General features: G+C 45.2%; 2 protein-coding genes across 2 annotated transcripts; both read right to left on the reverse strand.

Annotated features, from left to right (window-relative positions):
• Positions 1-509: 509 nt before the first annotated feature.
• On the reverse strand, positions 510-2,670 carry hoxc12a (homeobox C12a). Its single transcript, XM_076166891.1, has 2 exons — positions 2,082-2,670; positions 510-803 (listed from the first exon to the last, which is right to left on the reverse strand). The coding sequence occupies exons 1-2, from the start codon at positions 2,668-2,670 to the stop codon at positions 565-567; spliced, it is 828 nt and encodes a 275-aa protein (XP_076023006.1). The 3' UTR covers positions 510-564.
• A 7,911-nt stretch (positions 2,671-10,581) lies between these two features.
• On the reverse strand, positions 10,582-13,773 carry hoxc13a (homeobox C13a). The gene is made up of 2 exons (XM_076166883.1): positions 13,110-13,773; positions 10,582-10,838 (listed from the first exon to the last, which is right to left on the reverse strand). Exons 1-2 carry the CDS (start codon positions 13,771-13,773, stop codon positions 10,582-10,584), a joined length of 921 nt encoding a protein of 306 aa, XP_076022998.1.
• Positions 13,774-14,792: the final 1,019 nt, after the last annotated feature.

Below are 14,792 nucleotides of genomic sequence, written 5' to 3' on the forward strand. Positions count from 1 at the left end.
AACAGTGGAAGACCCCCTCCACACACACACACACACACACACACACACAAACACACTCAAAGAAATGAGTATGTGAGTGTGTGAGTGTGAGAGAGAGTGTGTGTGTGCGTGTGTGTGCGTGTGTGAGAGTGTGTGTGCGTGTGTGCGTGGCGGCTCCACCCTGCTAATCCGGGCCTCCTGACTCATTCTGCTGTTTGTTTAATCGCTTTTTCTCCCCTCGTTCCCAGCTGAGTGCCCGCTGTCATTACGCGTCACGTGGATAGCACATTTCAGGCGGCGGGCTGCGACCCCATGGGTGCACCCTATACACGGCATATAAGAGAAAACTCTAATCTCACAGCTTTGTGTGGTTGTAACCAAACCAGGGCGGCAGGCAGTCTTACTGACATCATAAAGGCTCTATAGAGTTTTGGAAACTTGTTCTATGGGCTCGAAAACAAATAAGTAATACTTAGAATTTTCTGCAATGTAAAGATGGACAGATGAGTGCATGCGAACCTATGGGAGCGAAGAATGCTTGGCTTTTTTTTTTTACTGCCTATCGATTCACCTTCTGCTGCATCTCTAAAAGTAGGCCAACGCTTGCTCCCTCAGCATGAGTCTCTTCTTCTTCATCCTGCGGTTCTGGAACCAGATCTTGACCTGCTGGTCGCTGAGGTTGAGCCGGTCGGAGAGCTCCCTCCGCCGCTGCCGGGTGATGAACTCATTCAGCATGAACTCGCCCTCCAGCTCGGCCAGCTGCAGCTTGGAATAGGGTTTGCGCTTCTTTCTGGTCCGGGTGTGCATCGGGTACCACGGGGCACCTGGAGGAGGGTGCGGGGGGGAGTGAAGGGGTGTTTGAGGGGGAAGGTGGGGAGGGGATGGGGGAGCGGGGGGATGGGGTGGGGTGGGGTGAGGAAGGGGGGAAGGGGGGGGGGGGGGGTGCATACAACGGCATTAGTCACCAGAGTTGCAAAATCACGGTCACCTCCAAGGTTATGAGCAGCCTACAGGGGCGTGAGCTGGGCACCGTGGGGGCACTCGCCATACTGTAGGCTAAGTGAGGTTAACATGCACTTTATGGGGGTTTAAACGTGATACTAAAGAAGAAAGCTTATGCAGGAAATTCATATTCTTTATGAATCTAAGTTGAGTAGCGTCACAGTCGCGCTTTAAAGCACCGACTGCCTCCTAAAGTGCCTGCGACAATTAGGACAACATCGCTCCAATGTGTAGAGAATAACAACACCTAAGGATTATTTACGTTGCTATTCTGTGACCTGACGCCCTGTTTGTGACTTCACACACACACACACACACACACACACCCACACAGAGACAAACAGGTTCTGTTTTGATCTGTCTGTATTCCGGCCCAGTTATCAGGATTGTTTACATGCGTGTAGGACAGTATTTTACATCGTTTTCAGAGTCCTACACAGAGGCCACTATAGATACACGGCGAGGTGTGTGTTGGTGTGTGTGTGTTGGTGTGTGTGTGTTGCACAAAGTTTTTACAGTTTTTAAAGTTACATTTATTTAGTGTCAATGAAGCCGTGCTAGCAAACTGCTCTACTTCTGTGCGAGTTCCAAAGCTTGAATCCTCGAGCACAGAGCGACAGATATTAAATCTGTTTACGAGTCATTAAAAAACAAAACTCCATTATCTCTATTTGATGCAGGGTGCAGTTAAATCAACGCTAATCTGTGTGTATTATTGCACATATATTAGCAAAAAAAATCCACAAATCGTGCACTTCGATCTGCAGCTCGCGGGGTTAAACTCACAGGATTGATCAGATGTTTAAAGGCCTGATAGGCGATATGATTTGGTGCGGTTATCGATAACTGTATCAAGCCACATGCTGTGTGTATATATATATATGTGTGTGTGTGTGTGGGTGCGTGTGTGTGTATGTGGAGTATTTTAGGGCAACCCCTAGTGGCGTTTGCGCACCACGCAAGTGCCCTGCAGGAGAATCTAAGCAAGCAAAGTGTGCATCGGGATAACGAGCTCTAATGGCGGTGCGGAGCAGCGGGTGCAAAGCAGAAACAATGCAAATGACAGAATAAAGCAAACATGAGAGTCAAAGTGCACCCACCTCCGCCTGCAGCGAGGTTGCTCGAATGGCTACTCGGTGACACCAGGGTCTGTGTGTCGCCGGATGGAGGCTTGCTGCCCTCGTTGAGCAGAGAGGAGCTGGAGTCGGACTCCAGAGACTGACAGGATGGCGGATCTTGCGTTAGCTGCTCGGTCCCGTAATCGTACTTGGAAAAGGCGGCGGCGGAGCCAATGCCGCCGTGCATCCCGTGCTCAGACGGCAGGGATGATGTGTCTCTCGCCCTGTCCTCCCGCTTCAGGCTGCTGCCACCTGAGCAGGTCTCCCTATTCGCGCTGCCGTTGCTGTAATAACATTTGCCATCTTCTGGTCTGCTGATTTCACACGACCGGTTGAAAGACGGATTAATAGACACGGGGCTGCTAAAGTAGGATTGAGAGTATCCATTGCACGGCTCCGACGGATTCCACGGGAGGGAGCAAACATTGTCCCTTCTCGGGTAGGAGAGAGACGGTAGCCCCGCCAGTTGTCCCCCAGAGGCTCTAAAATTCGGAAAGTAAAACGTGTCTCCAGTGTGGATGTTTACCAAAGGTCCCACAAACCCTGGATTAAGGAGATTATGCTCGCCCATTTCCGCGGGCCCGACCAACAGCTTCTAGTTTATTGCAATCTGACATTTAACATAGTTAAACCTGGAGGGGCACCTGATTGGTCATCCCCAAACCACGTGACCAGAGCAACTTCTGCTACACATGGTACCACCCACTTGGTCAATCTCAGACAAAACAAAACATTAACTTCTTGCATTACAGCGGTTTATATGCTTTTAAAAATACTATAAACCTTTTTATTAAAATGTAGAATCTTTGTTTTGCTCCAATCGAGCCCCGCAGACCCCGTAGGAAGTCGAGCAGCGTGTGTGTGTCACACACACTGCAGGAACTGTCCACGGCCCTGTTTAACGCCTTTATAAACTGGAGCAAAGTTTTAAAACGCCCTTTCTTATGAAAACTATTTATTTGTCTTGAAGCTCATGAGCTGCATATGACAACTTGTTTCCCAGCAAATTACGGTTGAATTCCGCGTCACATAAAGCTGTGATGTCCCTATTTTACAAGCTTGTTTTAAGGAAAGACTGATGCTCGTTGCGGCTCTACTCTCGTATTTACAGTAGCGGGGGTCAGCAGGTTGAAGCCAGTGGCTGTGTAAAAGGGGGGACGGTGTTCTATAAGGTTACTTTAAGAGGGTATATTTCAAATCAGATTCTCTAGCACACCTCACATGAGCAACTTTAACAGATACCTCCAATAAACGCTCACAGCCAAACTCTGTTGGGATTGTTACACCTCTCACAATTCTTTTATATGAATTTTACAAGATATCAGAGGACACTTAACTGTTTCAATCATCCCAGGCCCTCTGCTTTATATCTCGCCTAATTAGTTGATTTGTTGATGCAGTTGTGATGCAGCGTGTGTGACGCGTCTCTTCTGATCCAATAATGGGCCTCTTTTTTTTCCTCCTTTTTCTTTTTTACACACCACAGCAGCTTCACATGCAGGAAGTCCGCCACTCTGCCGTATCTTGGGCGAAGTTTTGTGCTGAAACAATTTAAAGGATTCAGGCATCCTGCCCAGTGGCTGCATGCATGGCGGATGGATTCCAACGTGGTATTCCGGTCATCAAAAATGCCCAACCCTCCTCAAAGACATCCTTATCATTGACTAGGCCATTGTGCATTCATTTCCACACAATTTTCAAATAAGAGAAAGATAGAATTCAGTCAAGAAGTCTTTGCAGCATTCTGCCTTACAGTGGATCGATTCACAAACACTTTGCGCCTCATATTTGTCCCTAATAATGTCACATATGAACACAAACCCATTGTTCTCTGCGCCAAATCAACTTAAACGTCTGAAAAGTTGCAATTATGCAAGAATAAACATCAGCTTATGTCTGGATTATGATGGTATGTTTATAAAGAGAAGCTCTGACTGCATCAAACACTATGACTAACCCGTGACACAGAGTTAGACCAGAGACACAAATAGATCCTAACAGCTTCATACAAACACGTTATGCCTATAAGTCCTCCCGCCAAGTTCACGCTGCACTGACAGCGAGTTGAACTTGATATTGAACTCAAATGCTCCACTTATGTATTAATAAATAGGATAAAGTTGAAATAGAAAAGCAATAAAACACAGCACGCAACGCCTGTTCAGCTTATGACAACTTGAAGTGAGGCGCAGTAGCCTGACGTCATAAAAGTCAAACTAATGTGAATGTATCCAATAGCAACACAGCAGCTCTGCTGCAAAAAATAAAACAAAACTAGGATAATTTATGTGGTTATTATAAAATATGAGGCTGTGGCTTCTGAATAGATTTGCTCAGACTTAGAATAACATCTTGCACATGCGTGTTGGCCGCACTGCGTGGCTGCGTGCTGCAAAATCGCCAGTGTGGCGATATTTGAGAGCATTAGCATTCATTTCAATACCAGTGTGCAAAGCTGGCCGATATCTGATCCCCAGCGCGGCACAGGCGATCAGGATCAGGCCTTAAATAGACCGAAGATCAAGTGTTCAGGCGGAGGATCCACCGGCCTCACAGCATCTAAACCTACACTCATCTACTGTCCGTGTTTCACAATGCAGCAGAGTGTCACCCCCTCACCGGGAGCTATTTAGGTGTGTGTGTGTGTGTGTGTGTGTGTGTGTGTGTGTGTGTGTGTGTGTGTGTGTGTGTGTGTGTGTGTGTCTGTGTGTGTGTGTGTCAGTATGTGTGTAATCATGAGTCACCCAAAACAACAGAAAAGCAGAAAAGTGTGTGTGTTCACAGGGGAGAGAGAGCAGCACCGTCCCGGCTGAAGTCGACACGTTACCTCGGGGGAAGGAGGCCCCATGTGTTGCGCCTCCTCGCCTCCTGACTCTCCGCCCTCCACGCCTCCTGCTCCCGCATGAGCTCCCACGCGGATCCCCCCGCGCGCGCACGCATTCCCACTCCACTCCCTCCGCTACCTTTGCCACATGCAGCGGTGATGTCATATGTGAAACCGCGGGGGCTGATTCGATTCGCAACCCCCCCCCCCCCAAAAAAAAGAGGAAAAATCTGCTATAGAAATCTATTTATATTAGAAAATAAATAAATAATAAAGTTGAGTAAAAACGCGAGCAGAGCACCGTCAAGGTCACTGTCTAGTCCAGCTGTCTGCACGGTATTGAAATGAGCCTGGTGGAATCCGCTGGTCCTGTCCAGACAGGGCAATAGCCCCAACAAAGGGCTTTTCTTCCCCTTTCCTCCCTTTGATTCGGCGCAGGCAGGTTGCCACAGTTATGGCCCAGTGCAAAGGCGTTTTAAAGCTTCCTCTGAGGAAAACAACCCACCGAGGGACGCACACAACACGCACCACAGAGCGGGACGAGCTGATTCACACACAACATCACTATCAGTAAAAAAAAATAGAAATAAAATACAAAGGCATGATTGGTTAAATCAGCAAACTACGCAAATTATTCTTCTACGCAAATCACGCTCTCTAATCCTGTGTGATTGTGTTTGTATAGATGTACGTGTGTAAATAATAAACATGTGATGTTACGAAAAACAATCATACCGCACACACACGCACACACAGACTCAAACACAAGCTTATCAAGCTTATGTAGAATTATGCAAATTATTAAACTAACCCAAAAACTTGATTGTTGTAATTTACAGTCTGCACGCGAGCGCAGATAGTTTTGAACTTGACCGTCACTCAGAATAATAAAGTCGTAATATAATGATGGGGACGTAACGGGGCTCAGACTATTCACTGGAATATTAATTCAAAACTTGTCCACTGTAATGTGTCATATGTTGAATACGAAGTGAACTTTGCCCGTGTGTGTGTGTGTGTGTATCAAGATTATTAACGCTTATACTGCTGATTCGCTGTGCCCGTTGCCGATTTCAAACATACTACATTTCAAACAATCCAGCTTCCTGTTCATGTTTGAACACATTAATTCTCCTCTTACAACAAATATTTCATCGCCGCGCGCACACCCACACACTCTTACAGGCGGAGGTATTAAAGACATAATTATCCTCTTAACTGTCTCTCTGTTCTGTCATACTGTACAGCCATCACATCTCTACACTCAGCATGGATGGAATTAATTTAATAGAATTTAAAAAAATCATAAAAACAGATGTAAACGGTAGAAGGATACACACACATGTATACGCGCGCGGCTTCACGTGCAACTTTTACACTGAAACTGCTGCATTAAAAAGCTATAAGCGATGAACCCAATATGGTTGATATTTCACCAAAATGATCAAAACACACACACACACACACGCAAAAAGTATTTGAGCTGTAAACACACAGACAAACACATACACACACTCAGTCTCAGTGGTAAACCTGAACACACACACTCAGTGGTGTGTAGCTGCAGTACTTCCTGATATTTTCCTCTGGTCACCACCAGAGGTTATCAGCCCCCTGTCTCATGTGCTGACAGCGGCCTGCAGCCCTCATACACACACACACACACACACACACACACACACACACACACACACACACACACACTCACACCCACCCACACTCTCTCTCGTACACACATACAGTGCTGCAACTTCTCCAACATGTAACAGACTCCAGCTAACTATTGTTGTTTTTGTTGGTTTGTGTGTTTGGGTCTTGTTGAATCATTTCGTTCTTCTGCTTTGGTTTCATTGGAAATTGTTGAACCTCCGCGCGTGCGTTTCATCACCATAGGCAACAACTTCCGCCATCCAAAATGAAACTTAACTAGACCTGTGCTCATTTACTAACTGAATATGCTCACACGGATAATTTGGTTATTTTGGTTTTCTAATATTTGAGGATGTCGTATTTGGGTAGGTATGAAAAATGCTGATTAAACCTCAATGTAGAATTCAAAATAACATTTGTTAAATATCTAAAACATAGATGGAGTCAGATAATTAGATTGATGTAAAACCCAAATGAAATCATTACAATACATAATAAATTCTGCTTGTCTGATCTGACTTTGTTGTTGTTGTCAGTTTGGTCTAAATTCAGGCTGAGAAATTATTGTGTGATAAATAAATACTAAAAGATCATAACACTTATGTTATTATCATGTACCAGGAGGAATTAAACTCCTTTTTAATTTAATACCGGCATATTCATGCAAACTTTGATCATCGCTGTGCGCACGTTCACTGAGCTAAATTAAAAATCAAAATAAAACCGGTTTGTTAGTGAATATAAAACATTACATTCCTGCAGACCAGAGCAGATTTGTAAATATAAATTAATAAATATTATTCCTGCTGCTTCTGCAGAGTTTAAAAGCCATAAAAGCTCAAGTCCACTCAGGCCCACAGCGACTCATATAGGAAGAGAAACAATCATACCTGCGTAGCGCCATCATTTCCTCTCGCTGTGTAGAGTGTGTGTGTGTGGCTGCTGGCTGATCGTCACTGCTGCTGGGTGTGTGTGTGTGTGTGTGTGTGTAACACGTCAAAAAGTCCTACCTGTCCGTCGTGGTCAATACCACACACACCGAGGAGTGTGTATGGGGCCAGTCGTGGCTTCACACGTGCAGTCACATGAGCAGAAAGAGTTCTTGAAGACTTCTGTAAAACACAAAAAGAGTCCAAATGTTAATACAAAGCTCCCAGAGATGCTGGTCAGCCGCGCAGGTCAGAGGATATCTGCTCCCCTCCTTTATGTATTTATGGCCCGTCATTAAGGCGCCTGTCTAGACGGGGAAATAACACCTTGTTTGCCTACAAACAAACCGCCAACGCTGCTGTCCGGCCCCCTATTTATTATTCACAATCTGCCGTGATGTCAAGGTCAAAGTGACGGCATAGTCATGGTCAAGGGTAAAATGAGCACAGCCGCAACTTTACCACGGCGAATGGAAATACAACAAACCCGAGGAGCAGATGGAGCGAAGTTGATGTTTAAGAAAAAGCTCCAAAACACAGTCAGAGCCCAGGAGAGTAAAGAAGAAGAAGTAGTGAGGGGGGAAAAGTGGAAGAAAGTGGAGAAAAGTGACTTGTTGTGATTTCTTATACCATCCTAAACTATCAGCGTGGTTTTATCTGCGGTAGCTACAACATTTGACATTGAGATATTTTGAATCAAACGTATTTATTTATTATTTCAGTTCTGGCAGGTGGGATAATCTGCTTTATTCTGATTTAAATGACAAAATCTATCAGTCCAAATATCATAAATACAGACCTGAGTTGAGCCTCGATGAATTGAAGTTTGACTTGAAACTTCAACTTGAATTATTTTCTGTCCTGTGCAGTCTAAATATGGGAGAGCGCTTTTTAGTAGAATCTACTTTCAACACGCCTCGGAGCCAGATAAGACCTTTATTCTTATCACCAACTGGATCTACATACTATAATTTTATCTTCCAAAACAATGATCGTATCACGTATATACAGTTACATGCGGTCTCTTCTGTAAAGTAGCTTTGCGGTTATGTTAGGGGCGAGTGTGTGTGTGTGCGTGTGTGTGTGTGTATGCATATATATATATATATATATATATATATATATATATATATATATATATGTGTGTGTGTGTGTGTGTGTGTGTGTGTTAGCGGGGCGTGTGTGCGTGTGTGTTATGTTTGATAAATTGTGAAACTAGAAATTACAAGTTGTCAATGAACCAAATTTGATGCTGGAATTCGTTGCAAAACTCACCTGAGCTAAAACGGAACGAAATGTAAACAAGAGTAGCGTTCTGACGCTATACATGCAATATTCAAAGTGGGCTGTTGCTCTTATTTGTAATATCTAAGAGGTAATATATATAATACATATGAGGAAATTTAAGGACTACACTAAATACAGCGGACGGCGTAGATTTTCGTTTCATTCAGGCGTATTCCATGTTCATATCCCCCCAGATGAGGGCGACTACAGTGTAACAGCACATGGTGTAACAGTGGAATATGAAAAGTAGCGGCCATGATTCTGCTTCCGTGAATGCTGAGATAGTTTGATTTGCATTGGAGCCTCAGAGAAGAAGGATCCTGCAGGCAAACATCCGCCTTGCAGCTGACAGGTAACGAACCTCTGGCTTCATTCACCTTGGATGCCAAATGCGGACGTGTTAGAGGGCAGGGAGCAGAGATGTGGTGGGGATGCCAATGCTGAGAGATTCACCGCCACACCTGAAGACGTGTGACGCTCCACCGAGCTGCTGCAGCAGAACGTGTTTGTTCAGTGCAGGAGAGATGAAACCTCATCACCCCACACAAACAAACACGGATTGACTTGAATCTGGATTAAAAGTACGTAAACAACCCGTCAACTTCATCCTGTACACCCTGAAGTATTCATCAAGCACCTAGAAGCTTAAACTCTTCACTCGAAGTTTGAGATAAACCTTACTCGCGGAGAAGAGTTTGCGCCTCTGCTGACGCGATATTAACCGCTGCGGCAAAACACGCTGGAGGTTTGATTGACTCTGATATTTAGGAGCATTTTCATCATCATCATCATCATTTATTTATGAAACACGGTACCAGGACGTAACTCAACACCACAACACAGTTCACAGAGACTGACTGACGTTATACAGGCTTCTTCACCGACAGACACAGAACAGAACAGAACCATTGTGCGCGTATATGTGGAATACTCACTGACTTTAATGGTTTACACTCATTCCAGTTGCATGACACAATCCTTCACTGATCAAAGGAAAACATACAGACAGATATATTTCCAATGCACACTTTCTTTCTATCTTTCGCCGTACGAGATAATATGACTTAAATAACATAAGGCATTGCACTATACAGATTAACAACATAGCAGCCTCTCCTCTCTGTGACCCCCCAGGCTTAAACTGAACACATCCCACATAGAAGAAGAACAACAACAACAACAACGCGAATCGCTGTTGAAAATCAGAAGGCTTAACAAAAAGAAAAAAAAAGACCACAAACAAAATAAGTCATGTGAGCTCTTTGAAAGGGTTCGAGTCCCCCCTCGAGTTAGCGACATGTCATTATGCACATCATTTCCTGTCCGCGTGACCGTTCTCTTTGTGAAATGGCATCAAAATGATCTTCCTCCTCCTCCTTCTCCTCTTCCTCCTCTGTCAGTCCATTTGAGATTTGGTTTTGGGGGACGGGGGGAATAAAACGCAAAAAGAACGCAATACTTGTCTTTGAAATACATATATCATTTTAAATATTATATATTTATATATGTACATTCATATAAAACAAACGTGAAGTGAATTTTTCGATATTTTCACAGTTTTTTGAGCGTTATCTCTTCAAATGAAAAGCGGGACGTGTGTGTGTGTGTGTGTGTGTGTGTGCTGATTGGACCCCCCCAAAAAACGGTGAGAGAGGTGAATCTGTGTATGCATATGTGTGTATGCATGTGTGTGTGTATGTATATATACTGTATATATATATATGTATGTGTGTGTGTGTGTGTGTATGCGAGTAGGGGGAAGATACGAGAGGTTGTGGGCTCGCTGGTCCCATCAAGTGGCGTGCATGTGATTGTTCTTGGATTTACTGACGAATTTCTTCTCCTTGACCCGCCGGTTCTGGAACCAGATAGTGACCTGGCGCTCTGACAGGTTGGTGCCGGCCGAGATGCGCCTCCGCTTGTCTTTGGTGATGAACTTGCTGGCCGCGTACTCTTTCTCCAGCTCCTTCAGCTGGAGCTTCGTGTACGGGACGCGTTTCTTGCGTCCGCGGCGGTAGCTGCTGACCTCCGGCTGCAGCGGCACCACGTCTGAAAAACGAAGAAGATGATGATGACGATGAAGAAGAAGAGGAGATAAAATTTATGTAGATAACAGAAATGACTGCTTAAAGTTCTCCGTCTGTTATTTCATCACGCAGCAGAAAAGATTACAATGTTGACACAAACTGGGCCACAGATTAGAGATTAGATTATCAAATACAGTCTAATAATATAATCTGATTAGAGTTTAATAAAACTGAGCCAGGAAAATAGTTTAAAATGTCTATGACATAAACGCACTTCTTTATCTGTTATACCTCTGTAGGGTGTGTGCATATGTGCGTGTGAGTGTGTGTATTGGGAGGTAATAAGGCACTACAGGTTTAGGTTGCAATCAACCTCTCAGTTGGATTGCACCTGCTTAAATGTCCTGACATCAGGATCGGGGGGTCGAAGCCCCTGACGGGAGAGTCGAGAACATTAAATTTTACACTTTGATGTCAGCACGTCGACCTGTGTCTCCTGTAAACAGAGTGTCACTGTCACAGTCTGCTGGGATTGTGTATTGTTTTCTCGAGTGGGACAGCAGAATTAAAAATAAACTCATTCTCAGAGATTTTTGGTTTATGGTGGAACTGGGTCTGGATCATCTACAGCGGGCTACGAGCAGAACCAAATTGCCTGACAAACTATATCTTGTACCTTTGAGTGGACACATTAAGCGCGAAATGCTGAATTAACAAACACATTTGCTGAATTAAAGCGTTGGCTCCTTCCCATATTTTCGCTCCATATTTAGGCTCGATCCCAATTTTCCACTAGGACTCACGGATCCTTCTGACAGCGGTGGGATTTATCTGCTCACGTAAGCAAAATTTTGATCCTCAAGTTGAGCCAATGAGATGAGAGGACGAAGGACAGGACTAATGGAAATACCTTCAGGAGGACAGACAGAGACAGACAGACTGAAGTGTCATTCCAGTCTCTTCTCTGCTTTTGCGCGGATTAAGATTCTGGCGCAGATTAAATGTGGCAGCACAAACTGTTATTACGTCCCTGTTATCCATGCTTCGCAATTTAAATGTCCTGGTAGAACATTTGTATATCTGAGGGCATTCGTGTGTGTGTGTATATGTGTGTGTGACAGGACGACACGAGTGCGCGCGCCTATGTTTTCGTGCGTGCGCGCGCGCGTTTGGTTGCGTGCCCGTGCTTGCGTGGCTTTGCTCGCCTGTATTTTCACCCCCTCCCCTCAACATAACGTGGGGGTCGGTGGGGGCTTCTTGCGAGGGCTTGGGGTGGGGGTGCGGGTTGGGGGTGGGGGTGGGGGGGTTCAAGTGAGGTCCGAGAAAGGACCCTGGAAATTAAAATAGCTGGAGATTTCATAAAGATCACAAGTCCAGTAAACACTCCTGTAAACAACATAGTGTGTGTGTGAGCCCCCCACGTCCATTATCACGTATTGCGCATTTGTTGTGTGTGTATGTGTGCGTGTGTGTGTGTGTGTTGTACGAGCAGGGAAAACGTGACAAGCCTGATTTATTGTGATTTAAAGAGATGAGTTTTTATCTCTGTGCGGGGTGCCGAGGCGGGTGTGTATTGAATGCAGATGTTTGCAGAAATGAATTGTGATAAATGCAAAAGCCTGTGGACACTCCTGCAGAGTGACTGTCACCTTACATACACACATACACACACACACACATACACACACACACATATACACACACTATAGTTGAGTCAGTGTATTATAGCACAGAGGGGGCTATGTTTGTGCTGTGTTTGGCTGTAATAATCATAATCATATGACTTACTGCAGAAAACAATATCAGCCTTTTTGCCATTTAAATTAACCCTGAATTGTTAATACACCACACGCACACACACACACACACACACACACACACACACACACACAAACACACGCACCTAACATGGCAGCGTTGACTTTGTCATCTTTACGCATGCGTTTGTCAAAAATGCACGAGAGTTGCTCTTGTTTTTTTTAAGTCAAGCCTAGATTCAAATAGATTATTGGCTATCATACAAACAGTCCATAAAGGAGCTGCTGAGAGCAATGGAGCATGACAGTTGAGTGTCAACATATTTTCCATGCAGGACTTTTGGGCGAGTTTGTGTCAACACATAAACAAAATAAATTTAGAAAAAGGCTCAGCAATAACACCATAGCAAGGTCAAAATATCTATTTACAGGTCACTAGCTGGCTTGGTGGCAAATCTAAAGTGCTAAAAAAGCCAACAACACGTGGATAACAGCTGGGGAGAAAGCTTAAAAACGTGAAAATGTATTTTCTTTACCTGGAAATGGTGACTTCCACAGATGGGTCGACTGTGTTTGCTCTTTGGAGCAGTACACCTGCCCATCCCAGCCATTGGAGAGAGCCCAGTGTTGGTAGCCCTCCATGGGGATCAGGGCGTCGTGTCGCGGTTCGGGGTGAGCGCTGATACTCGGTACCACCGACACGTCGAGATATCCGGGCACGGCCTGGTAAGAGCTGGCGAAGCTCGGGTAGAAGGCGAACTCTTTGGCCCTGGAGGACAGCTCCTCCGTGGGCAGCGCCGTGCTGGGCTCGGCGTATTTCTCTGCGGGGTGATATGAGCAGGGCTTCTGCTGCAAGTTGACGTTGTGCGAGTGGGATAATCTGCAGCCGTAGTAGGGGCTTCCGAACGGATAGCCGTAGCCCAGAGACGCGCTCGATGACGTCTGGGGCGCGGGGCACTGTCGGCCGGTGTCGGGGGAGGAAATGTCCGAGTAGACGGAGCCCTGGTGGGTCGCTATGGTGCCAGAGTGCCGTCCCAGCGCGGGGTGCGACATCAGGTCCCTGCAGTGAGTCGCGGGGCAATTACCGCTCAGTCCCTCCATTGTTTGGCTTTTATTCGGGCTGTTTTCATTCGGGCTTTTTTCATAAACGTACATCAAGGTGTCCGCCCAGCGTGGATGCAGAACCAGCGAAGTCGTCATATCAGGGGCTGCCGATGCTTTTTAAAAGTCGACTACTCCAAGACGGACACCTCATTTCCAACTACATTTTACACCGAGCGCATGCGCAGACGGGGACCCCGTGCGTCCACTTCATTAAGGCTCCGGCACGTGATACGCTAACAAGTCCTACGAGATTGCGCTCGCGAGTTGAGGGGGCTCAGCCCTTTAAAGACGCAGCGCGCGGCTTCTTCCTGGACGAGAGCGAGGCGCGCGATTGGCTGAGCCGCCCACCACGCGCGGCCTTAAAGGGGAGTGCGTCGGCGCTCCAGATTGGAGGGAGGGGGGCGGTGGAGGAAAACAACCTGTGAAGTTTGGCCGACAGAGTGAACTCCCACACACTGTCACAGCATATATGACAGACTGCATGTATGGTTAAGATGTACACGGGGTGAATAAAACACTTTTATTACTCTTTTTGACGCGGACAACTGTAAGGTGGTGCATCGGTGCTTTCACTGTGTGTATGTGTATGTATGTGTGTGTGTGTGTGTGTGTGTGTGTGTGTGTGTGTGTGTGTGTGTGTGTGTGTGTGTGTGTGTGTGTGTGTGTGTGTCGCTGAGTTTGCTTTGCAGTGGTGCAACGTGATTCAACACACTGATTCATGTGTGTTACAATGCATTCATCAACAACTTTTACTTAAATTAGCAAAGTAATATTTACCAGAAAAAATCCCAATATGTTATACTGCGCATAAAGAGAAAAACAACAACACATCTCGTCTCTAAACATTCACCGTCCATTCAAAACTAAACTGCCAACTTCTAGGGATATGCGTAAACACTCGTAGATTTTACATTTAATTTGAGCTATAGTAATCGATTTGCCACATATAATACAGCTGTGGATACATATTAGCACTACAAAAACACATTATATTATATTCTATGTACTAAATGGACAATTTGTATTTAAACAACTGGATTTCAAACTTTTGTCGTTATAAATTAAATACTGTGCGTTATAACTTGTGTGCGTGAGATAGTTTCAAAGCTCCAGGT

The sequence above is a fragment of the Genypterus blacodes genome, unplaced genomic scaffold (genome assembly GCF_046128005.1).
Source record: "Genypterus blacodes isolate CSIRO-AG114 ecotype Tasmania unplaced genomic scaffold, CSIRO-AGI_Gbla_v1 ptg000156l_1, whole genome shotgun sequence".
NCBI lineage: Eukaryota > Metazoa > Chordata > Actinopteri > Ophidiiformes > Ophidiidae > Genypterus > Genypterus blacodes.

Bases quoted from the DNA above. Each gene is read 5' to 3' on its own strand.
- hoxc12a (XM_076166891.1), bottom strand. From the start codon at position 2,670: ATGGGCGAGCATAATCTCCTTAATCCAGGGTTTGTGGGACCTTTGGTA. The intron at 804-2,081 runs GTGGGTGCACTT...ACCCTCCTCCAG, and splicing joins CAACCTCGCTGCAGGCGGAG to GTGCCCCGTGGTACCCGATG.
- hoxc13a (XM_076166883.1), bottom strand. From the start codon at position 13,773: ATGACGACTTCGCTGGTTCTGCATCCACGCTGGGCGGACACCTTGATG. The intron at 10,839-13,109 runs GTAAAGAAAATA...TTCGTTTTTCAG, and splicing joins GTGGAAGTCACCATTTCCAG to ACGTGGTGCCGCTGCAGCCG.